Source organism: Solea solea, chromosome 1, assembly GCF_958295425.1.
Source record: "Solea solea chromosome 1, fSolSol10.1, whole genome shotgun sequence".
In the NCBI taxonomy this organism is placed as follows: domain Eukaryota; kingdom Metazoa; phylum Chordata; class Actinopteri; order Pleuronectiformes; family Soleidae; genus Solea; species Solea solea.
Window position 1 is genome coordinate 43,116,555 of NC_081134.1, and position 24,926 is coordinate 43,141,480.

Below are 24,926 nucleotides of genomic sequence, written 5' to 3' on the forward strand. Positions count from 1 at the left end.
TTTTAAATACTAACACACTTCAGTTTCAGAAAATAACTTTATTAATTTAAATTTCAAGACAAAAGATATTGATAAATGGGTGCCTTTTTCCTATATTTTGTCTGAAATGCTGTGACTAACTCAGAGTGAAAATGTCTCTGATGTGTGATGAGAATTCAGCCGTCGACTGCCAGTGACCACGATCCAATATTTATTGTGTAAAAGAGTACAAAGCTACAGCCTGTTCATTGATTATCGACACAATTCAGTGTTAGTTGTCATCCTGACAATTCACCTCAGCCTACAAACCTGTACTTAGGCACTTAAAGTATAAAAATAGACTTATTCCTGCTAAAATGTCAGATGTTTGTTTCATCTGTGAATCCTTACAGTGTTTATTACCTGATGTGCTACTTCCTCTCCTGTGCTGATAAACACCTCAGAGCGGTTAACTAAGACTAAAACATTCTCTGCTAGTGTAGAAACCTCTCACACACTACTATCTTAAGCCAGTGATACTATATTTCCACATCTAGAAGTCAGAGGTCTATAGTGGCGCGCTGGCTGTGCTCGTATGTCATGCGAGTGCTGTGAAATCCTCAGGTGTGGAAGGAGAGCAGGTAGAGCGTGAGCCTGGTTGCGGTTACATGCGGTGGATGTTGTCGTGATCCATGAACTGTTTAAGGTTCTGCAGGTTGTCCCACCACTGGAAGAGGAAGGTTTCTGCAATGAGGCTGAACCAGGGTGTGATCTCCAGCTCCTTGCGCTTGCCCTTGTCCAGCATCTCCCTCAGCTCCTCTTTGCTCACATAACAGTAGCTTTTGATCTCGTTGGTGTCTGGACTCAACTCCACGTCCTTCACAGAGACAATTAATTATGTTAAAATACTTCAAAACATGACAGAGACACACGCCATTTTGCTGTAGCTCCATTTCCTTGTGAGTGAAAATAGTGTTTTACTGTATATCACAGTGTTCACCCTCAGTTTGTCTCTTCTGATGCAATCGACATGCAAAATTAACATTTGGTTCTTGTTTTACTTAGTCTTTCTATTGTTCCTGGAAGTCTTTGGTTGCAAAGGAAGCAATTTGACAAATATTGAGTGAAACCCTGTCACAATTGCGCTGCACGAGTGGCAAGGAGTTCTGAAATGTCGAGGTGTATGCCAGGCAGCTCCTGTTTGTAGTTGAAAATCTTTCTGCTTTCACCAAAAACAAAAGCAATGGTACATTTGCTTAGATATTTATGCTTAGAAGAGCCTGGTGTGTTGTTTTAAACATGGAGCAAATTCCTAAATGAGGCTGTGTTAATTCGCACAAACAAATTAGAGGTATGTGAGCTTTGCTCCACTCCACTCTTGGCCTATATTTATCTGTATTTCAGTGTGTTATCTGCATGTCATGTTTTTTTCTGGCCATGTGGACAGGAAATAGAGTCACAAATGGGGAAACTGGTGAAAAGTCTCAGCAGATGCTACTGTGCTACCTTCTGCATGAAGAGGATGTAGTCGATCTCGTGTTCTCCCCAAACACCGTCTGACTGAGCCTTGTAGTGGATTCTTGTGAGGTATGTCATTTCGTCTGGAGTCACCTGAAGCAGAGGTGATCACACACAAGGCAAATATTCACCACGGCCTTCAATAATCCTCTGATACACATTTACACACACACACTCAGAGGATTTTACCTGATCCATGGGGATGCCCAGTTCAGCTTTGAGTCTCCTCTGAGCAGCTCTCCTCACTCCTATTGCATCCTTCTCCTCCAGCTCGCTGTCTGTGTGCAAGGGATGACTGCAGCATGTGTTTGTGAAGCAGCCTGCACACACATATATGTTACACACATTGCCTTCTAATGCTGGGCCTGGTTTTGTGGGTCAATCTGGGAGGTTTAATGTTGCACTGCTGACCTGGGAAAGTGATTTTGGCATCAGATCGCTGTTGTAAGAGCAGCTTCTCTTCATGGTTGAAAATGAAGACGCTAAAAGCTCTGTGCAACAACCCTGAAAAGCAATAAACTTATGATCACCAGTACACAGTATTTACACAAAGAAAAACATAGTGGGTATGACTGCATGCAAATGCGGCTAACACACAGTACCTTTGTCAATATTGGAGTTAAGGTGGCAGTTTTTCTTGGTATCAGCTCCGATCTTGTTGTCGTTCTCGTCGATGAGGATACACATTTCAGCCAGCAGCTGCACCTGCTTCTCGTCCAGGTGATCCGTGGTTATCTCAGGCATCCTGGCTGCAGATGACAGGTGTCTGGTCTCACTGCAGCACAGCGTCATGAGCAGAGGACAGACCACAGTGTATTTAATGACCACTAATCTCCCAAGAATTAACCAACATGCTCAAGGTTTACAAAGTCAAACTGTTGTGACATACATTTTATGTTGTGCTGTACATTATTAGTTAAAAAATACAATAAATAAAACGTGATATTAAGTAATTTATTAGTAGTTATTAGGTATATTTTTAAATCAATATATAATATTCAATGGATAATATTTATTGTATTTCACTCATTTATTCAATAGCTCAATATATGATAATTATCACTAAATGACGATATCCAAAATCTAAAACGATATCTGGTCTCATGTCACGATATACTGTATTGATATATTATAATAAGTGCAGCTCGTCTTGTTAAATGTATGCCGAAATTAAGAGTATAGAATACATAAGTCTTAACTGCTGTTGTAAAAGTGAATAGTTTAACAAATACACAAAGCTACATCACGTTGAACAACGTTTTAAACGTTTCTCGTATGGGACAACAGGCTTTGTTGACAGTGAGGTCAGCTATCATTAGCACAGTCACTAAGCTCAGTTTAGAGCAAGCTTATCTGTGGCTGTCCTCCCTTCACCACCTGAACAGCTTCCACAAACACAAAGGGCACGAGCTTACCTGGTAAACGTTCTGCTGCTGTTGATTCTGTTTGAAAACCCGGCACTTTCCAACAGTCCCGGTGCTGTCACGCTAACAAGCACGTTAGGTTTCAGCTGTGCAGCGACAGCCTGGCAGTACACTCTACGCAGCACCGCCCACACAGGCCGCACCATCGCCTGACGAAACAGAAAACCAATCACACGGTCTGAGGCTGCGGCTGTCTGCAAAAGACGGACAGGAATTTACCCAATCAGGATCAGGAGATACACGGATGACAGCAACTGGCCATGGATTGATTTTTTTCCCCAGGGGGGAAACACACATTCACAACAGCTCAGTTAAGAAATGAGAATAGAATAAAAATAAAATAAAGTAAAATAAAATACAATATAGTAAGAAAATTACAAATAAATAAATAAATTACACTCTAATATATAGAGTGAACTTGGATCTGTAGTAACACAACTCTTTGTTATTGAGGTTACTATAAATTGGTGTAATTAATAGAATATGTGACTCGAACAATGGCAGATGTTGGAAAAGCACAGGTGTAAAAACCATTTAGCCTCCTACGTTTCACACTGTACTGATTTACATGATGTGAACAAAGCTAATGTAATCATTTACACCTGTGCATTTCCTGCTAAAATGTGTCAAAAATATCTGCTTTAAAAACCTTGAAAACCATTAAACCTTCACAAATTCACACATCAATTCAGAATTGTAACAAATTGCACCAAATTGTTTGTTTTGTGGGAATAAGTAATAGATAGGGCTGGGTAATGCACCAATATTATATCTATATAATGACATTAGACAAGATAGATACCATCTTAGACTTTGGATACAATTTCATTGTTTCTAACACACGTAAATATCAATAAATAGCTATAGAAATAAACCAATTATTATCTGAAATGTAATATCTGTATTTTAAGCATTTAATCTCGATTATAACAAGTTGTATTAAGTGTATTTACAGTGTATTGTCATTTGCCTTTGCATACTTTTCATAAGTCCAGAGAAACGAGATATATATTATATATAACTTATAATGTTTTATATAACAGGTGAAGAATTATGATGCAGAAGTATAGTGCAGCATCAACCCACTGGATTATGGCAGTAGTGATCCGGATTCAGTAAACGCCACTCCAGGTTTTACTGTAAACACGCCATCGGACCACAGCCCGCACCAGCACCACCCAGGCCTAGACATGACAGCTGAACATAAGTATGAACTTTGTGCCACACACACCACTTACAGAGAAACCGATAACATGGTCACTTACTCACAGACGTTCTTCACTGCCACCGCCGGACAAAACGCGTTTTAAATCGTTTCCTGCGTCTGTTTATGGTAACATTTTACAGCTCAGCACTCTTGAGTCAGAAGACCTAGCTTTCACTCCCTCAGTCTGACGTCACTGCTGTTCATTGGACGCCTTGGCGGCAGCGTGGCAGCCCATTGGCTTAAAACAGGCAAACGCAAACCACGTGACACAATATAAAAATACATTCACATAGATTCATGTCTGAAAATTTCGATTAAAATGTGTTGCCAAACTGAAGTCACACGTTGACTACGTGTTTGTCAATACAATGCTTACTCATATATAGCTAAAGAACGTTCCTCCACTCACTACCTTCTCTGTTCGATGCCGTTTATTAGTCGCCACAGTGACGGTGCTATGTGGCGGCTAGCCGTGCTAGCATGGAGCTAACCCCGTTCCCACACCACCTCAGTGCTGGACGAGGGTAAAGGCAGAGAGGCAGTGACAGGCTGCGGTGAGTGTCGGTACGTGTCATTGCAGGAAAACAGCTGGGTGACAAATTATGAAAACAAGTGGTGAACACAGTAATTTGTCCTAGTTAGTTGCTTGGTTTATTATTGGGCACAATGTACAATAAATACATGTATGTCGTGGCGCATGTTATAGTTCCTCATTTTCAGCATTTCGTTTGTTACGCTTGCAACTGCAGTGTTTAAGTGTCGTCCAGATGCTTATTACATTTACTGCAATGCTTGCAATGGTGACCACATTAGTTATATTTTCGTGCAGTGGCCAATAAAGCGTTGTCATTTTAGCAAGTCGGGACCATGCGCCAGACATCAAATCTGCCAAATCCCTGTGAATATAAGGTTGTTTGTGGAAAAACACATTCCAGGACCTGAGGCCTGCCACGCTTCAGCTGTTGGTGTTGAATTCGGATGGGACACAGTTTACCAATAACCCTTCCTTTTTTAGTTAAATTATTCAGTATCTGTACCTGTTACAGTGTCTCACTGCAGCTATTGAATCGAGCACAAAGGTTTAATTTAACTCTTATAACATAAATAAATGTTTGTAAAAAGTCAAATACTATTTCTATATTGCTACGCAATTTACATGTAACATGATTACACCAATGAGCATCTTAAATGTAAATACACGGATCAGCTACATTAAAGCATGACTTATTTTAATAGTTGTGATTAATCAATGAATGTTTGTGTCCTCTTATGAATAAGTTCATTGTGAACTGTTATTAATGTGATTCTCCAGCTATTTTACAGTTATTGCAGTAAATCTACAAATACACAGATCAACCACTTCACCAAATTCAGTTACCTGTTTTAATGTTGTAGCTGATTGGTGTACATCTATTTCTGGTAGTTCAGATATCTACAGGAACTTGGATTCCTTTATACCTGCAGGTAGGTGGCGATAACACACAGACGAAACCTACCCAGCAGCCAACCAGCGAGCTTGTTTACCTGCTTCTCAGGTAGGACTTGAGCAGGGGGCAGGGCCTCCCGGCAGCTAGGAGGGATGCCTGTTGAGGGCGGAAGCAGCAGCGGCTCTGCTTCAGCAGCCCGCCACCCCAAGCAGAAACGCAAGGCTCACAGTTTGTCTATCCGGCGCACCAACAGCACAGAGGACAGGCCCCTGGGCATCCACAGAGGAGACATGCTGGAGGGTCAGGTGAGGAAGATGCATAAACACCCACACCTTCTCCCATTTCACCATCTATCTCTCTCTCTCCCTCTCTTCCCATTCCTGTGACACATGTCCACCTTGTACAATATACAGTAACATATGTTTAGACAACAGCCACATACTTTCTTATCCATATGTTTATTTAAAAAAAAACAAAAAAAAAACAAATACAACAAGTTTATGTCCCAGACAGTTATTTACTGTTAAGAATTGTAACTGTTATTCTGTTGTGTGACGTGAAACTCTTTTGTTTGTTTTTTGGGAGGTCATGTGATTAGAGTTCTAGCCGGTTGAGCAGCATTGCTTTTAATTTCTACCTCGTGTTAAAACATCAACAGTGTTACAATGTGTTTGCAGTATGGCCTCCCCTGCTGGGAAAACAATGAATGAAGCTGGGTTTGACATTGAGTGTTTATATTAAAGCTTTTCTAATCAGGCTGGCATGGATGTGCGTATTGGTTACTCATTCTTTGTGTTGAAACAAAAGAATCAACTGTGACTTTTTTAAGTCCTCTGGTGCCATCAAGTTAGTGATTAACCATCACCAAACATTTACATTGGATTCTCAATTAATTGATTTCTTCCATAAATGGAGTATTGTTTGTTTTGATGCACGGACATTTCCTGATGCAAATGCAAAGTCTCTTCTGAGATAATGAAAACTGTCTGTGTTTGATCAGGATCTTCATGGTTGTTAACTTTTGTTGACTGAAGAGTGACCTCACTGACAGTCACCTGCTAGATACTGGACCTTGAATTTCCCCTTGGGGATCAATAAAGTTTTTTTAATTGAATTGAAGACGCTATATTCAGGGTTTGTAAGTGATGGTCAAGTTTTTTGGGATCTGCGTCATTTTTTCCCTGTACTCACAGATCAAACTTGTTGACCGAAGAGAGATGTGTTTGTTTTTGAGCAGCTGGTTTTCTGAAAAGCATGTTTGGCTTTTTCATTAGTTCAGATTTTGCATTAAAAAATTGATGCTGTCAGTGCTGTCTTTTTTGTCAGTGTTCATCATTGGACCATGGAAGCCCTTTTAGAATTTACTTTCTCTGCCCGGCCATGTCCTTGAAATATCAGCCTCTAAAACTACAGCTCGGCTTGCAACTGGCTGGTTGTCTCATCAAGTTTTAATATGGCCTGCTTGTCCGGGTTTGATTAGTCTTTTCAACAGGCCTTTTTTCTCTATTGCCAAGGCATGCTGGCTCTGTTTATGTGCCTGGTCTGCCCCACACAGCACAGGTTCCACATGCACAGACAGCTTTACAAACCCACATGCTGCACACAATTGCATTTTCTTCCCTGCTTTGAATGCTGTCATTATGAGCCACAGTATGCTGCAGGTTTTAGAGCCATAAGTAAGCTGCTTTAAGAGCATAAGGACTCTCTGTTGTTTGCTAATTGACCTATTTGGTTAGGTGTTGACATGTGGTGCTAACAGAATGGGCAGGCGGTTAATGTCATTACTGCTACTTTAAATTTGTACCAGAAGAAAGAGAAAAGTGATGTTTCAATGTTTAGTTTCCTCGTCTTTCGAATGGATGTAGAAATTAGGTGCAGCTCTCAAGGTGAGCTGTCAAATGCAGGCTTTTGAGTCCATTGTGTTCATGGCAGCCTTTTCGTCTCTTTGCATGCTCACCTGCTGTAGACTGGTGGGCATTTGATATCGATGTACGCCTAGGAGCTCAGCATGGAGGTAAGTCAGTTGAAATGTAGAATTTGACTGGTTGGACTCTGGCTGGTGTGTGTAGACGGTTAATTTTCGGTAGGCTGTAGTTCTGTAGCTCAACATCTAGCTGCGTATTCACCCGTATGTACACTTGGTGGCAGATTAAACACACAGGCTGTGTTTGATGAGAGATATATGTGGGTTTCTTTCTGTTTGTGTTAGTGGTGTTTGTTTTATGAGTCACCCAAACGTATTCATGATATTATACACTGAGACATTGTCAGTGCAAGACCTACTGCTGAACTGCTGAATGTGGGAAAACATTTGATCTCACTGAGGTTAAGGTGTTTATACATCTATTATATGGACTATATTTTAGAGAATACCACAATGATTTGTACAAAATGATACTGGGTTTTTATGTGTATATTTCAGATATCGAGATTAATTTAATTTAATTTAATTTAATTAATTAAGTTTTGTTCTTTCTTTGCAGGAATCCAAGCTGCCACTCTCTTTACGGAGCAATCTTCTCGACCTTTTCGGACAAATAGAGCGCGAGTTTGAAAATCTGTACATTGAAAACCTTGAATGTGAGTAACTGATAGGATGTTCCAGATATTGTTTTTACCTGACACTATTGACCTTCAGGTGTTGATTGACTAACCAGGTGGTTTCAGAGTGCAGGCAGTGTTTGCTTACTGATGCCCTGTCACTGTGCTAACATTACAGTACGCCGGGAAATCGACTCCTTGAATGAGCGTCTGACCGGAGATGGACAGACTGTTGAGGGAGGAGATCCCACCAAGGGAGCCTTGAAAACAAAAGGTCCAGTATTTCCCAGGAACACTTTGTACCCGACATGCTAAGTTAATACAGTAATCAAATGTGGTTAGGTGTTAAAATGTGTATACTGTGTGTATATATACATGCTTATTTTATTGTTGTGATTTTGTAATCTGTTTGTTTTAAAACAACACTGTCAATATCAAACTGAAGCTCTGCTTCAAAAATTTTATTGCACACCAATTTGCCGTCCCAATTTTTGTCAGAAAAATCCCAATTATATATTTTATCCAAATCATGCCCTAATTGTATGCTGTAAGTGACACATTGCACAATAGGTGAACGCACATGGCATTTTCAACATTACAAAAAACAGGAAACTCTCTATAGTTATCTTTGTACAATTTTACATTCAGCTGATTCTAATGAATAGCATCACCAGCATTGTGTATTAATTGACCTCGGACACGAGGCACAGATCATGTCAGTTCACAAAGAAAATGACTTATGAGCATGAACGTGAGGGAAATAATGAAACAAACCTACTGCTGTTAACAAAGCAACACAGAGCCTTTTGCTACACACTGTGGATCAGCTGTAAGCTAAGACTTTGACAAATGAGTTGGTGAATGCAGCCCTGTTGGACCTCAGCAGGCTACAGCTAAAATGAATAACTAATGGTTTGTTTTATTGCAGGTAGACGCTGGTTGTTGCCCGATAAAAATGCAAACTAGGTTTGAGTTAGTTTAGCCTCACTGCCATATTCATATTATAGCTGCAAGTAGGTTGTGTTGGACAGGGCAGTATTTGCACCTCTGTGAACTAAACACTGTTGATTTGTCTCTTTTGCTGATGTTTCTTGCAAAAGATTTACCAGATTCAAACAATGTTTTTGAAACAAGCCTGTTCGCTGCATTTGCATGCCGATGTTTCTCAACTTGCTTCCCTCAAACTGTCTCCTGGGGGATTAGTGTTTTGGAATTATTTTGAATTGTCTTTTTTGAGTCTGGTCTGAATTGAGCCAGTGTGTTTGTTCTTGAGTTCAGAAATTTCAGAAACAGCAGTTGGTAGTTATTCATCCATCTCTCAGTTCATGTAAAGGTCAACAATGACTGGCTGCATGGCTCAAAGGTCAGTGCTTTAGTCAAAGATACAATACATTTGATTTTCATTGCTCCATGTCACCATTGCATATGGAATTGCTGAACACCACCTGTTAAACATCCAGCTTAACTGAAATGGCTGTGTTGTAAAGCACATAGTGTGTTGACATGACGAAAAATAAGTGATAATTTTGAGTTGTACCAAAAATGTGCTGATGAGCTTTCAGGAAAAAAAAACAACAACCATGTTTTAGTCTGATGGGATGGATACATTCTCATATTACCCCTATTTACGTTAGCCATAGTTAGAGTTTTAGTTTTCCTTTGTATTGCACTCTTGGCTTTTTCTCGTGCTGTGCTCACGCTGTACATTGCATAGCAGTATAGCACTGCACACAGCAGCAGACAAAAAGTCAGACTAATTGATTTGAAGGATACATTGTTATATCTACCCTATTTAAATATCCTTTATGAAATTGAATTACAAGAAAATAAGCCTGTTTTACTCAAGTAAGCCTAGTAACTACATAATCAGCCCTGCTGTGGAATACATGTCTTACTACATGGTGGCATTTCTTCAGCTACAGGTTATCAGAGGTCATTAAAAGCCATTTTAGACAGTGAAATCAACCAGTAATCCTCTTGTTATTTGTCGTCTTTATAACTTCCTACAGCCAGCCACAGCACCAGTCAACTGTCACAGAAGTTGAAGACGACCTACAAAGCATCTACCAGCAAGGTATGTGGTCTTGGCTTTATTAACCTGTTTTCCAGAGACTGGAAGCTTCAGCTTTGTCATCACATGAGCTGTTGAGACTCAGACCTGTGGTGATGGGTAAACAAAGTAAACTGACCATGTATTGTTAAACTGTTGGATTTATAGATGGATGAATGTTATGACAGCAGTTTCTCAAACTGCAGTATCTGACCTTTAGCCTTCATTGCTTTATCACATTTACATTTATTCCTTTTTTTTTTTTTTTTTTTTAAACCCTGATGTAGAGCTTGTACACTTTCCACGGCAAAATAGGTGGACCTCGCAACTTCAGTGTGGCCTCATGGGAGTTGTGGGGCGGAGATTCATGGGTAACTTCCTGAATGCTCAGTTTGCTTAACTAAGTATTGTGGGGTGGACGCTGTGGGCTGAGTCTCTTTGTAACTAAAATCTGACCTTGACTCCTCTCTTCTCTGCTCTGCACCCTGCAACAGATCATCAGGGTCAATGGCTGCATTTGTTCAATCTCAAAAACACGTTTATACAGTTTCATAAAGGAACACGCTTTTTGGAAGTCGCCCTAAGATTAGTAGAGTTGAATCTCAGTTGGATTTTTTGGTCATTTTGCTTGGCTTTGTTCAAAGAATGGGGAAACTTACAATGGCGCTGATTTAGGGAGAAAAAAATTCCAGCCACCAACATGTGCAAAAGACAGACAATAGTGACAAGTTAGAGTTTGTTAAACCTCGTGCATTCCATTTTCATTGAAAAATCTTTATTACAATGAAAATAATTAAGGTATGTTTTATATTTTGGTGATATCTGTGCCAAACCATAATGTTCATATCTGGAGGTACTGTATTGCAGTCTAGTGCTCTACATGTCTGTGAAGGTTCTCAGTCATCAGTTTCATATCTCACCCAGTTCTTAATTTTTTGCAATATAATTATGATTTTGTTATGATTATATATTATTTATGAATAATATTTGATTAATTAATTAATTAGCTTTCTGCCTCACAGCAGAGATACAGGCCGGTAATCTTGTTAAATTGGCAAATCAAAAGGTGTTGCCACCAGTCTTTATGCTAAGATGACCTGCTACTGGTTATAGCAAACTAGCGTCAATCTTGTCAAGAAAGAGTGTGTCTTTTCCCAAAATGTTTCACTATTCCTCAAAGCAGCGTTCAATAATGTAAGCATTATAGTGAGTAAGAGTGAAAAATGTGTCTATGAATTCCAGGTACATTTCCCAAATTCTCTGATAATCTTATTAAGTTATGTCAGGTAACTCTCATACATTTCTGTATAAACTTTACATTTTGTACATTTCTTTTAAACACCACTGTTTAAAACAATGTTTTAAAGATGAGTTAATTAGAGCTTTGACCTTTGGATTCCCTAGTATCCTATTCTCAATTCTCTTGTTGCTCTACTTAAAACAGAGAAAGGGAGTGCAGCCAGAGTGTGAGCTAGATGAAGAGTCGGACACTGTCCTCTCTGAAAGATAAAGATACCTCCTGACAGTACTAGTTGCTATATAATAAACAGCTAACCTGCTAGCTGACTAAGAAACATGACCAAAAACTAATTTTGGTTTGACTGAATGTACTTGAAACTAATGATCTGCTCTAACTGTATCCTCAATTTATCACTGGATACATGACCTGCTCATCATCATGTCTTCTAATGGCAGTCAACAAATGAGATTTATAACGTAGTGTAATGTGAGTGTAAGCACAACAGACAGAATGAGAGTGCACATTAACACAGTGTGACACATGTGAACCAGATGCTTCGCTGCTGCATCTAACGACTCCCAGTGATCTGAGCTTATCACTGTGTTCAGTGTCTGCTTTCAGCAGCATGTGCAGTGCTGGGACTGCTCTCTGACAAGGGAATCTACAGCTCCACCTTGAGTGCCTGTTGTGACCGAAGATCATGTGTAAACAAGTCATTAGATCATCCTTTTTTATACATACACCATTTGTCCATGCACTTGTACTTTTATTGACATATGAAGAGGCCTGAAATTAAAACTACAGTGACGCACAGATTGGTACAATTTGAAACCTTAAACTTTAAAGAATAAACCGTTTTTTATGGGATGTAGATATGTCATGAAGTAAGCTTAAATTGGTCTTCTACTAATATATGAAGAAATTGCTGTCTTTCCGTAGTGTGATGTTTCAGCCATAGACTGTGTAAACGTGGACATAGTTATCCAGATGCCAAACTAACTCACTTATTGAAGCCTTGTAATTTTAGCTGGCACAGTGTCAGTTTTTGAAACCAGAAACACACAGGCACCTATTGGATGACCCTAGCTGTCAATCACACTGGTTTCCACTCATATGTGCCATGCTTTATCTTCTATTTTCCTCAAAATGGAAACATCATTTGCAAAATTGGCATCATGTGCTATTGAAGAACACCTGACCCTAGTGATTGAGACAATTGATTCCTCAGGAAAATATTAACTATAAATTATATCAGAAGTAGTCTTATTTTTTCACAGACCTCCATTTAAAGAGTCCTTTTTGCATTTAGGATTCACCCTCTGGTGGCTAACTGCTACTTTCATCCTTCCTGGGCTTCACATTTCAAGCTGGAAGTGCAATCGGCCTCAAACATGGTGGTTATGACATCAGGTTCCTGTTGACTAAATTGACAAAGATTTCCTGTTAAATATGTCATCAGCTGCTCTCCCATTGTGAGCACATTTAAGACACAACTCCTTGATGTCATCAGTTACACGTTTAAGCTTGTTACGCATCATGTTAACAATTGGTAGATTTATTCTACTACTTTTTCTGCTCCCATCTCTGTCTGTTACTTGATGATAAGTGGGAGTCACTGAGTAGAAATTTGCAAAATGGTACATTTAATGTCAGAGCTGTTAAAGAGCAGGTTAGTTGAGCAGATAAAAGAGTAAAAGTTAAGCCCAAAGAAGGCAGCTAACTCCTGATTTTTATTCGTGCTACAGGCCAAGGAGCTATTACGTTAAATTGCATCTAATCTCTCAATCCCTTTGTCAGAGTGCAGCTATAAACTGTGTGATGCAGTATGTGTGAAACGTTTTTCTTGCCATGTAGCTTAATTTCATTTTAACAAACAAAAATTGATTCACCTGGAACTGTTACTACATTGACCATGATCAATGTTTCTTCTTCTTTGTGACCGTCTCCAACTCTTTCCTCTTCTATTCAGATTGTTTCCAGTTTCAAAGCCACCGCAGGCTCCCGGGCCTTGTGCCAGCTGCTCAAGGAATATGTGGGTCACCGGGATGGGATCTGGGACCTCAGTATCACCCGCACTCAGCCGGTGGTCCTGGGCACTGCCTCTGCAGGTACAAGGCATTCATTTCACTGACTCATTTACAGGACATAGGGCATTTTTTCTTTCTTTATTAACAGTCAGCATACTGCATAGAGGTTTTCAACAGGGATAATTAGCCAAAACTAAGGGTGTAGTATGACATTATTATATTGCTGGCAAATGAACTCTGATGGCGAAGTGCAGTCAGTGGGAAAAAAAGAGCGTAGAGAAGATGATTGATGGCAGCTGCTGTGCACGATAGTAGTTTTGTTTGTGCTAATATTTTTGTGACAACTCCTCAATGGGTTTTCTATGTGGCCCTTAAGTCCCAGATTTTTTTTTTGATCTTGTGTGCACAAGTTATTATACTATCTTATATCATCTTGTCATTAAACAAATAAATCACCTCCATAGAAAACGTAGAAATGCTTCCTCCCATTCAGACACAATGTATAAACATCAAGAAGGGAGCATATTTCTCCTGATTTGGGTGTTAAAGTAGCCAGTATATTTGTCTGTAACTTGTATTGTTAAAACCATGTTTCTGTCTGGGCTAGGCAATTAATTGTGTGTTTCAATTACAATTTTGGCCCCAAATGACCACGAAATCAAAATGATTATTACAAATTGGGGGCTTTTATTCTGAAAATAACACTTTTAAAATTGGAATGGTGTTTGGCTCTCCTGCTCCCATCCAGTAAAAATAGAGCACAGGCGTTAATTTCTCTCTCTCTCTCTCTCTCTCTCTCTCTCTCTCTCTCTCTCTCTCTCTCTCTCTTAAAGGCAATTTTATGTTTTCATTTACTTTTAGCTCCATAAGCTCTATCCATGGAAACAATCTGATTAGTTTGTTGTTTCTCCTTTTTATGTCTCACTATGAAGTGTAAGTGTATGATGCTGTGTTAAAGGACAACATGTTTCCTCCTTGCTCTCTTCATAGACCACTCAGCTCTGCTGTGGAGCATAGAGACTGGGAAGTGTCTGCTGAGGTATGCAGGTCATGCTGGATCAGGTAATTGGAAAATTCACAGATACAAAAAATGTACTATAAAAAGTACTGTAGCTGTTGTGCAGATGATTCATGTTGGAAACGCATGTTATAGGTTAATCTTAGATATAACAAGGTTTCTGTCAACATTTGCTCACATGGCATAATAGATAACGTCCTTGTGTGTCATCTGCCCACAGTTAACTCCATCAAGTTCCACCCCACAGAGCAGATGGCCCTCACAGGTTTGTATGTGAATGCATGTGTGTTTGCTGACACTCCTCACAACTGTTTGCTCAAAACAGTAGAGGCTGAAAAGAGATGGACAGACACTTGTATGTTGACGGGAATGTTCGGTGTGTTTGACGATACTTAATTATGTTCGCACAGCCTCTGGAGACCAGACAGCTCACATCTGGCGCTACATGGTGCAGCTTCCTGTCCCCCAACCACCACCAGATGTCAGTGTAGGTCATTTTTTTACTTCTCTTGACCCCGACTTTTAAGGTACAATCAATAACATTTTCCACATTGAAATGTCAAAAGCAACTAGATTTGTGTTTTCACATCATTGAAATGTGTCTGTATAATTATTCCAAATATATCTAGTAATTCTCTCACCTGGAGAAATGAAAAATATTGATTTGTTACAATTTTTCCATTTGTTCACCGGTGAATATCTTCTCATCTCCTTGAGTCAGAGTAGTGTTTGTTTGTTAGGAGTAGAAACCAGACCAGCCACATATTTTGCCACACATTTCAGATCTCGGTAGTTAACTGGATGAGAGATTTTGAGAATCGTATATCTGGATCTTATGTTATCAGACAAACAAGCTGCCGAGCTTGGCTCACAGCCCCATGACATCCCTTGTTTGCCAAATAGCAACAACAACAACACAGGTTTTCAATTGGAAGCTGCTTTTGTCAGTATTTTTATCAGATTTTCTCAGTGGGTCTGTTTGTCTTGGAGAAGAGCAGAGTCTGTGAATAATTCTGCTCTAGCTAAAAAAAAAAATAACTTGAATGATGGACTGACGTGTCTCGCTCTGTAGGCCCTATGTGATGATGACCAGGACTCATCAGACAGAGAGGAAGGAGAGGTGGATGGAGAGGGACCCTGTGAGGTTCCCACTGTCCGGGTGGCCACGGCAACACTGAAGAGCCACCAGGGTGTAGTGATTGCAGCTGATTGGTTGGTTGGAGGCCGACAAGTGGTGACCGCTTCCTGGGATCGTGCTGCCAACCTGTATGAGGTGGAGACATCTGAACTGGTTCATACACTGACTGGTAAGCACGCAAGCTTGTGCTTTGTCATAGTATAGCATGGTATTGCTAACTTGTTTGATATTTTTATTTATTTATGTGTAGATCCGTCCATCCATCTATTTTCTACCGCTTTATCCATAGGGCGATAGGCGGGGTACACCTTGGACAGTTTGCAAGTCCATCACAGAGCCATAGAGCCAAACAACTATCCACTCTCACACCTACAGTCAATTTGTCATTTAATTATTTTTTTTATATTGTTTTTTTGTCTTTTACTTAATACTATCCAGCAATCCAGTTGCAGTTTGGTTGATTTATATATGTTTATATATCATTTGTGTTTGTTTCATACCAAGACTCTTGAAATCAGGAGACTGACCCTAACCAAAGCAAGGGAAGGAACTAAAAGGGAAGACAATAGGAGCAGGTTGTTTACTTTATTCAGCAGTAATTGGCTGTTAAAGTTTCCCTACGCTACTCTTATGTGAACATTAGTGTTGCTTAATTAAGTCAAGTAGTTTAGTTCACATATTCTCCTGTCATTGCCATTATAATCCTGCAGGGGAAGAGTCAAAACTCAAAGGATCGAAAACCATATTTTCTGTGAATAATTGAAACAGTTGGGTTTCCTATGTGTGTTTTGCAGGCCATGACCAGGAGCTGACCCACTGCTGCACCCACCCTACTCAGCGGCTGGTGGTCACTTCATCCAGAGACACCACCTTCAGACTGTGGGACTTCAGAGACCCGTCCATCCACTCTGTCAACGTCTTCCAGGGACACACTGAGTCAGTTTGACACACACACACACACACAAGATGTTGGAGTCTTTATTTTGCCCACAGGGTGGTGCTGTGGCATCTCTCTGGTCTGAGAATCCCTTCAGCACCTCTATTTTACCTTTCACAGTGCCACATTAATTTACAGACCCGGCTGCTCTAAGCCAAATCCTCCACTTGCCTCTCATTCATTACTGAGCACTTCTCCTTACTTCAGTGGCTTTTCCGTCCTTCTCTCCTGTCTTTCTCTGTCTACCTCTGTTTTCTCTCTCTCTCTCTCTCTCTCTCTCTCTCTCTCTCTCTCTCTCTCTCTCTCTCTCTCTCTCTCTCTCTCTCTCTCTCTCTCTCTCTCTCTCTCTCTCGCGCGCGCTTGCTTTCCTGTTCATTTATCTGTCCATTTCTACTTTAATCCCCCACTCTGTGTAATTTGGCACTCTGCGCGCTGTTAACACTCAATTGCAACCGCTCATTTCAAAACGATGACTGTCAGGCTCGTCTGTGACTTTCAGTGACAGCGGTCTCTAAAGGACGTAAGAAGTGTGCGTGTGTGTGTGTGTGTGTGTGTGTGCAGGCTGGCTGGCAGTCTTTGATTGCGAGTGAGGGGATTAGAAAGAGCTCATTATGTGTGACCCCAACATGTATAATTCCTGCAGATCCCACTTTAATTCTCTCCCATAGACAATTGGTGTAATGAGATTAAGCACTATTGTTTCTCAGTTAACGACAGCGCTCCTCTTTTCCTTTCTTTTTGTTTCCCTTCCTTCCCTCCATCATTTCTTTTGCGAATGGCCACTGAAAATATCTCTTCCAATAAACTTGCAGACAGTTGACATGTCTGTATGTTTTTTTTTTTGCTGTATGACACAAGACCATGGCTATATTTATTTCTACCTTGTATCTGCAGTGAAGCCAGCTATATAAATAACTCTAATTTGAAGTAGCACATAGCAAGTTGCAAGAAAGGTATCAGGAGAAGCTGGTATAGTTAACAATCAGTGTTAACTATACCTGTTAAAAAGCAACATACATCATCAGTCTGATACATTGACTCGTAGGTGACTGTGTACAGTTCATGCATCTATGTCTCTGTGGTTTGTCTCCTAAGTCGGTTTCCTGTTCTCTTGTGTCTGTCTGAGTTACTCCTACACTCCCACTGGTCCTTGTGTTGCATACAGTAACAAAGTACTATTTCTCTTGATTGATTAATCATTTGTTCCACAGTATAAACAGAGGCAGGAAGCATCGCCATACATCGAGGTTTTCCTCGAAGCAAACCAGATTTAACATCAGGTTTAGATTTGGACACTGAGGACTTTTCATTATCATTCAACTAATACAGATTAATTCTTAATTGTTTGGGTGTGTGAAGTTTAAATGTCCTTAAATGTTTTGTACTGTCGAAGGAAAAAAGGTGAAAAACCCAAAAAGTTTTCAGATTCAGTTTATTATTATATTATTTATTAAGATAATTCACTATATGAAACTAAAATGTTGTATGTCCTTATGCAGTATTTGTGTATATGTGTGAGTTTGTGCAGTCATACAAACACCTTTTCCACTTTCCAAATTGTTTTGTTTTAGTCAGAAGCTACAACATCTCTATTGCTAATTTCCCAGAATATTCAATTTTGCATAGCGATATCATGTGACATTGACGGAGGCAGCGGCTGACAAGAGAATTTGAACACTTTAAAATGCAGACGATGTTGAGAACTGGAGGGGGAGACCATCCCCTTTTGTTTCCACCGCCTTCGCTCGCAATTACTGCTAATACTCCCTGACAGCGAACGTGGCAGCTAAAAGTGCAGCATACACCCTCTGTCCAACCTCCCCCATCCTCTCGTTTTTCCCGCCTTAATTGCAGAGTAATGACAACTGCACTTGTGCTAACAAAATGGCCCAGAGCAAACGAGACAAGACAGCAGACTTGCTCTACAAATGAGGCCGCCATATCACATTTGTCTCTCAAGTCATATACAGCTAACGGAGACATTTGAGAGAAAAGTCAGAGTGCTTGGATGTTTGGGGTTGGTTCTGTGTGGAGATTTGACATCTTGTTTCTGCTGTAGGAATTCACCTGCACCTAATAGGTTCTCAGCAACTGTCGGTGCTCTAAAACCTCTTGGTTTGCACCGGAATTGTTTCATTTTCACTTTAGGAATTTGTCTTACTCTACAAAAACTTAGTAAAGTCAATGAAAGCGCTAATAAGAAAGGAAGATGAAAGTCATGGCCACAGTGACAGATGGACACGACCCCAAATCGCTCCAGGTGGCTGTTACAGCAGTGTGTAATTATGACAGATATGTGATGTGATGTGATATGTGAACATACTGCATGGATGCACTGTATTTATGTGTGACAAAATTGTAGTGCAATGAGAGTTGAGGTGTCATCAGGACTAGAAAAAGTGCTGTAGAAATACAGACCATTTATCATTTAATAGTTTGTCTCCGTAAAGGCGAAGAAAAAAAGTTTAATTGTCGCGACTGAAACTGCAGGTGTGACCTGAGTTGTGACTCAAGCTCTGTAACACTTGCCTCCCGAAATAACCTCAGTGTTTGCGGCAATTTGAAAAAAAGTTTGGGAAGTAAAACGGGAGTAACAGCACAGAAAATGAGAACAATTATTGGAGTCTTCCCTCTGTTTGTCTCCATTTGTTAGACACTGCAGAGATGCCCTTAAGTAACACTACTCCCGTGCACAACACCCATTTAAAAAAAACCTTTAACCTTAATCAACCTTTTAATCAATTACCTTGTCTGATTACGCTTCACACGCACCTCCCACTCCGCACACATCCTGTCTTTCTCACTCTCTAACACTCTCGGAATGTCTTGCATTCCCAGGTGGGTGTTACCCTGCGGTGTTAGAAGGTGTCTATAACAATAAAGCAGTTTTCCGGAGCTCCTGCCTCTTTAATCGGACAAAGTTTAGTCTCATAATTAGGCCTTAATGTCATGTCAGTTTGAATTAAGGAGGAAGCCAGTTTTGGCTAGAAAAACGTGGCTACCCCAACAGGGCAGGGAGTGAAGAAGAGAAAAGCCTCAGATGAGTGACTCACAGATGGATGTTAACAGTCTCATGGTTAAACCTGACCTCCATGTTCCTGTGTGGAGCAGAGTGTCGCTCCTGATTGGGATTAGGGGCAAAGAGATGATGATGCTGGTATGGAGGACCACAAGAATCGCATAAATAAGAGATGAATCATTTTAATTGTCAATAATTTGTTTGCAAACTCATTTTATGAATCAATAAAAAAGGGCTTTCATTATTTGATATTTTATTGGATAATGAAACAAGAAAATATGAATCAAAACTTGGTTCAAGTTAAACTGACGTCAACAAACGCAGCATAATAACGGTCAATTATTCAGTCATTTAAAAAGAACTCCAAAATGATTTGTTCATAAACAATAGAGCTCTCTTGACAAACTCGCATTGTTTTGCTTCATTGTGCTCATTGTAACGTGTCACAGAGAGGTTAAATGACTCAGCAAATCAAAGCGCTAATGGAAAAAGGGGGAAAAAGCAGCAGGAAAATGGAAAAGCAGAAGGGAAAGCAAATGTCCTTTTTAAATGCCTGATTACAATCTACATTGCTAATTTAATATGTGCATCCAGTTGTTTTTTTTTCTCCTTTTGAAATTCACTTATTTGTAATGACTTCATCCATATGTTTTTTTTAAATAATGTACTAATTTGCCATTTAATTCCCACCATGCATCATTTACAGTTAATGATATTTTGCACGTGGATATGTACTTGTGTGTGTTACATGGAAATAATTAATTTTGCTTAGTTCAGTGGGAACTTTGAGGTTGGACCTAATTTTTTTATTTTATTTTTTTATTAATCAAAGTGTTTTATTAATCAAACACATGCAGTGGGGGTTAAGTCATCACTGAAGTCATCACATCGTTCCTACAGCTAAGCTTATGTGACAGGAAGTGTGATCCTTTTGGTGTTAAGAAGGAGGATGACATTTTAATCTCAAGAGCCACACTGTGTTAATTTACTGATCTTATACTTGGTAACAGAGCTTGTTTAGTGTCAAACCCCATGTAAATAATATAAGAAATGATGAAGTTCCTGATAACCAGCCTCTGGTTTTGTGTGTGTCCATCTGTTTGCAGCACGGTGACGTCGGCTGTGTTCACGGTGGGCGACAATGTGGTTTCGGGGAGCGATGACCGCACTGTCAAGGTGTGGGATTTGAAGAACATGAGGTCGCCTATAGCAACCATCCGCACTGACTCGGCTGTGAACAGGTGGGTGAAGGAATGAAATGTAAACTGTACATGTCAATAATGTCACAGAGATCAGCAGCGTGTCAAGAAAAGGATTCCTTAGGACTTTAGTCCCATCAAAATGATATTCTTACACAACTCAATTACATGTCTACAGATGTGCATATATATATGCCTTATTTCCGTGTTTCCAGTGTTTCAATTGTTCCAGATTTAAAATGATATTAAGTGTTACAAATATGGCTGTAAATGAGTCAGATTATGCTAGATTATGCACAAAGTTGCTCTTGTCAGGATTCACACATAGAGTCACAATAGAAAAATAAAAAAGTGGGTTCCCATAGAGAAAGTTAGGGAAACACTGTCTTATAGCTTCAAAGGCTAGTGGCACTTTTGGTGTTTTGAGAGAACAAGAATGATGACGATGATAGATGTATAAAATCCACTCGTGTCAGACGGAGTCTGTGCATCGGTCATAGAGGTAGTATTGAACACATATTTTTAATTAACTGATTCTAATGATTCAGTTACACTGAAAACAACTGCTCTACAAGTCACTAGTCACTCGTTTGTGTGTCGCGTGAAAAACAAAGTCACAGCAGTTTCATTCAGTGATGACTCCGCCCACGTTGAGTAGGTACTATTTTGTAGTGGAAAACCAACCTAAACCGTGCCGAGGTGATTCGTGGCAATCTGGGACAAAGGTGTAAAGGGGGCTATACTGTTGCTCAACACAAAGACAGTAGTGTTTGCTTTGCTGAAAATTATACTGAATGCCATATAGGGAACAGAGAGCAGCTCATGTCAGCTGAATTGTGTGTAATGAGATGTTTTTGTTAAATTTGGTGCTGAACGGAACAACATTTATCAGTCCGCCTGAGGGGAAGACGGGAAAATGAACCAAATCTGACCCAAAGACAACTTGATGTGTTGTTTCAGGATCAGCGTCTCTGCCAACCAGAGGATCATCGCTCTGCCACACGACAATCGACAAGTCCGGCTGTTTGACATGAGTGGACAGAGGCTGGCCAGACTTCCACGCAGCAACAGAATGGTAAGGGAAGGGGTGGGAAAGGTGTTCGAATGACCGGACGATCAACGGCACTAAAACTACCATTTTAAATCCGTGTCTGTGTGCAGGGTCACAGGCGTATGGTGTGCTGCACAGCGTGGAACGAAGAGAACCAGTCGTGCAATCTGTTCACCTGCGGCTTTGACCGACAGGCCATCGGCTGGAACATCAACATCCCCGCACTGCTGCAGGAGAAGTGAAGCCACTGACACACATATACACGCACACACACACAGATCAGCATCTATTATATATACACAATATGGAACAAACACACACTGTAATCTGTGGACCTCGTACACGCTCATACGATTAAAGTGTTTACCCTGTGAAACATGTTTTCTGTGATGAGCTTCACAGCTTCTCAGCAGCTGGGCAAGAAGGTGTGAAATATATTGTTCATCACAGTCAGTGTAGTTGTTGTATTTTTTGTTGTTTTATGTGAGACAGCATTGACTGATAAGAGGGTTAGTATTCATATTATTAATATTCTGTCATTGTGCACATGTGCAGACTGTCTCCCGACATCAAGTCCACCATTTGAAAATCCAGTGTGTACTATGCCACAGAGCTGCTCCTCTGTATTTGAGCCCCTCACTTACTGAGCATGGATTGTGAATAGTGCCAGGCTGATCCATTCATCTCTGGCCCTCTCTGTTGAAAAGACTATAAATCTGACTCCACAGTCACACGCTGCTCCTCACATCACTGCTGTTTGGTTACTGCTGAATGGAAGCTCTTGCATGTAGATAAACTATGATTAAGAGGCCAGGACATTTTGTAGAATATGATTTAAAGACATTATGTATATGCTGTATGAAGGTGTGGCTAGGATGTTGCTCATTAAAGGGATGGCTCAGGGTTTTTTTTTGATGTGTGGATGCATGAGGTATTGAGGTATGGTCAACACTGACCTCACGCAGCATAAAGGCAGCAACAGAAGGAAAAACTATTGTTAAGACTTGTCTCATAAAATCTATTCCTGCTTATGTTCGCCACTTAATCCCAGTGTTTTTCATTTTAGATCAGGCCAAAGTCCATAGAGAAAATCCCTTATGTAAATCCAACCAAAGGATTTCAAACAATAAAGTCACAATATGACACTGTGGCAAGTGACAAGTTGCTGAAGGCAGCACCAGTGGATTAACCAATCCTGTTCGCCATGACAAAAAATGGCAGATTTTCACTGTGGACTTAAGCGCAGGCAGTGAGCGCTTTACAAATGTGCATTTCCAGTCTTCGGGTGCCTTAAATGCAGGGGAAAAGTGACAAAGTGGCATTGTTGAGATGACTTAAGCAGGTTTATGTTTTATTAGGCAAGCCTTTTTCTGTCCCTGCTGGCAGCCATTTTATGAGTGAGAGCAAGTGTCCAGCTCCCAGGCCGGTTCACGGAAACAGGCGCACTAATTAAAAAATCTGAGCTATGCCTTTAATGGATTTCGGTCTGGGTAAATAAACAGAAAATCCACCTTTTTAAAGGTGAAACTTGGAGGCGACAACATAGAGTCTGTGAAATGCTTTTATTATTTTTGTCAAGCTAGGAATATTTGTTATTATGGAGCCAAACATATCATATTCAGACCTGTGACTTCTGTCTTAAATGGTTTAAACGGGGTCCTGCTCTCCTGTCTGATTTCACTTATTAATATTCTTTGCCTTTTTACTTTTAAACGCTTTCATTTCACAGCCAGCCTACGTCTATATTGAAGATACCGTGACTCTGCCTTGTTCTGTAGGTTTTTATTTTATTTTTATTTTTTTTATTGCTTTATTCTGCCTTTCTGTCAGGATGAATTGTGTCAAGCAGAGCATAGCAATAATTGGAAAACAACTGCACTTCTATTACTCTGTGAATGAAAATGTGTTCAACATAATCATAATAATAATGCCATATGAAATATTCACCTGAGGCTGCAGCAGGTGTCTTGTTATCACACATCCATCCTTTTCAGCCTGTTGCCAACTCTGTATCGCTGTGTTTTGTGATCTGGAGTGACTCATTTCTGTGCTTCTATGTCATATTATCAAAAATAACTGAACCCATATTTTGCTGTAGATGAAGCTTTCTGGTCTGTGACAACTTAAAACAGAAGCAATAACCCTGCTCCTTGGTGTTTTCAGTCCTCAGAGTGTGAACCCCATGTTGTTGTTTTTTCACTAAATATGACGTTCACACTGAATCTCTGTTTGAAAGACGACTGTAAAGTCATTACTTGTTACACATGTGCAATATCCTAAACAATGAAGTCATGCTGTTGTTTCTCACCTTCAGATGTTTAAGGCGTCTCTGTGCTGTAAATCCAATGATACTTGTTGTACCCGTGTAGCTGTAGCTCAATATACATACTGTAGATCTACATTGGCTTCAGATGACACTTCACTACCGTTTCTACCAACAATAGGACCAGGATCCTACTTCAAAGTAGCATGAACTTAAAAAAAAATAATTCCCCTTATCCACCTGAGCATCGATGCGCTTTTCCAAATGCTTGTCAAACAGCTAATCGTGTTCCACTGCATAGGATTTTTGCTGTTTTCTCATGCAGGCAGCTCTGGCTCACACCCTTTGGTGTCTGTGTCAGTTTAATCTCCAGGTAGAAAGAACAAGGGACGTGTCATTTGTGCCCCACATATGAATCCTAACTGAAATCCGCAGTTGGGTCCATGCATTAAATTACTATGTGCTACATTTGAGGAGGTAAAAATGGTGACAGGCCTCACGTCATTGTAGTGAATCATCTTCGCCTCAAACTTCATTACGTGAACTACTTTGCATACTTTGTTGTGACGGGTACGTGCTCTCTGACACTTTCCAATAAAAAATGTGTGATTTCCTTTTCTCTTTCTCTCATGTCTCTTTCCTCCTAATTAACACCAGCCCTCTCTCACCACCTGTTCTGTTCACTTCTAAAAGATATGTATTATTTTGAAGAGTAATAAGATAATGACATCAAGTGTTAATGACAGCAGAACCATGCATGAAGAAAAAGTAAAGTGTTATTTTACATATGGCTGATTTGACGCCTGTATTTTTTCTCTTTGTGTGAAGTTTCTTTGCTCAACTAGACCTGTGGCATAAAGGGATCTAACAGTAGACACATAAAACACCTGTTTTCCCACACAAATGGTG

General features: G+C 40.1%; 2 protein-coding genes across 13 annotated transcripts; one reads left to right on the forward strand and one right to left on the reverse strand.

Annotated features, from left to right (window-relative positions):
• Nucleotides 1-18: 18 nt before the first annotated feature.
• On the reverse strand, nucleotides 19-4,293 carry idi1 (isopentenyl-diphosphate delta isomerase 1). Of its 3 annotated transcripts, none has more exons than XM_058648116.1 (7): nucleotides 4,166-4,293; nucleotides 2,892-3,094; nucleotides 2,079-2,251; nucleotides 1,888-1,980; nucleotides 1,666-1,796; nucleotides 1,465-1,569; nucleotides 19-835 (listed from the first exon to the last, which is right to left on the reverse strand). In XM_058648116.1, exons 2-7 carry the CDS (start codon nucleotides 3,044-3,046, stop codon nucleotides 623-625), a joined length of 870 nt encoding a protein of 289 aa, XP_058504099.1. In that variant the 5' UTR covers nucleotides 3,047-3,094; nucleotides 4,166-4,293; the 3' UTR covers nucleotides 19-622. The 3 variants fall into 3 exon arrangements, with proteins under 3 accessions (XP_058504099.1, XP_058504116.1, XP_058504108.1); XM_058648133.1 differs by having other exon boundaries at nucleotides 4,170-4,186; XM_058648125.1 differs by lacking the exon at nucleotides 4,166-4,293 and adding an exon at nucleotides 3,987-4,077.
• Nucleotides 4,029-24,635, forward strand: wdr37 (WD repeat domain 37). Of its 10 annotated transcripts, none has more exons than XM_058648037.1 (15): nucleotides 4,029-4,107; nucleotides 5,572-5,839; nucleotides 8,018-8,114; nucleotides 8,254-8,349; nucleotides 10,085-10,149; nucleotides 10,413-10,496; nucleotides 13,335-13,473; nucleotides 14,383-14,454; nucleotides 14,631-14,675; nucleotides 14,821-14,897; nucleotides 15,483-15,717; nucleotides 16,343-16,484; nucleotides 20,611-20,745; nucleotides 21,664-21,778; nucleotides 21,865-24,635. In XM_058648037.1, exons 2-15 carry the CDS (start codon nucleotides 5,687-5,689, stop codon nucleotides 21,994-21,996), a joined length of 1,587 nt encoding a protein of 528 aa, XP_058504020.1. In that variant the 5' UTR covers nucleotides 4,029-4,107; nucleotides 5,572-5,686; the 3' UTR covers nucleotides 21,997-24,635. The 10 variants fall into 10 exon arrangements, with proteins under 10 accessions (XP_058504020.1, XP_058504064.1, XP_058504038.1 ...); XM_058648081.1 differs by having other exon boundaries at nucleotides 4,053-4,107; nucleotides 5,643-5,839; XM_058648055.1 differs by having other exon boundaries at nucleotides 4,068-4,107; nucleotides 5,531-5,839.
• Nucleotides 24,636-24,926: the final 291 nt, after the last annotated feature.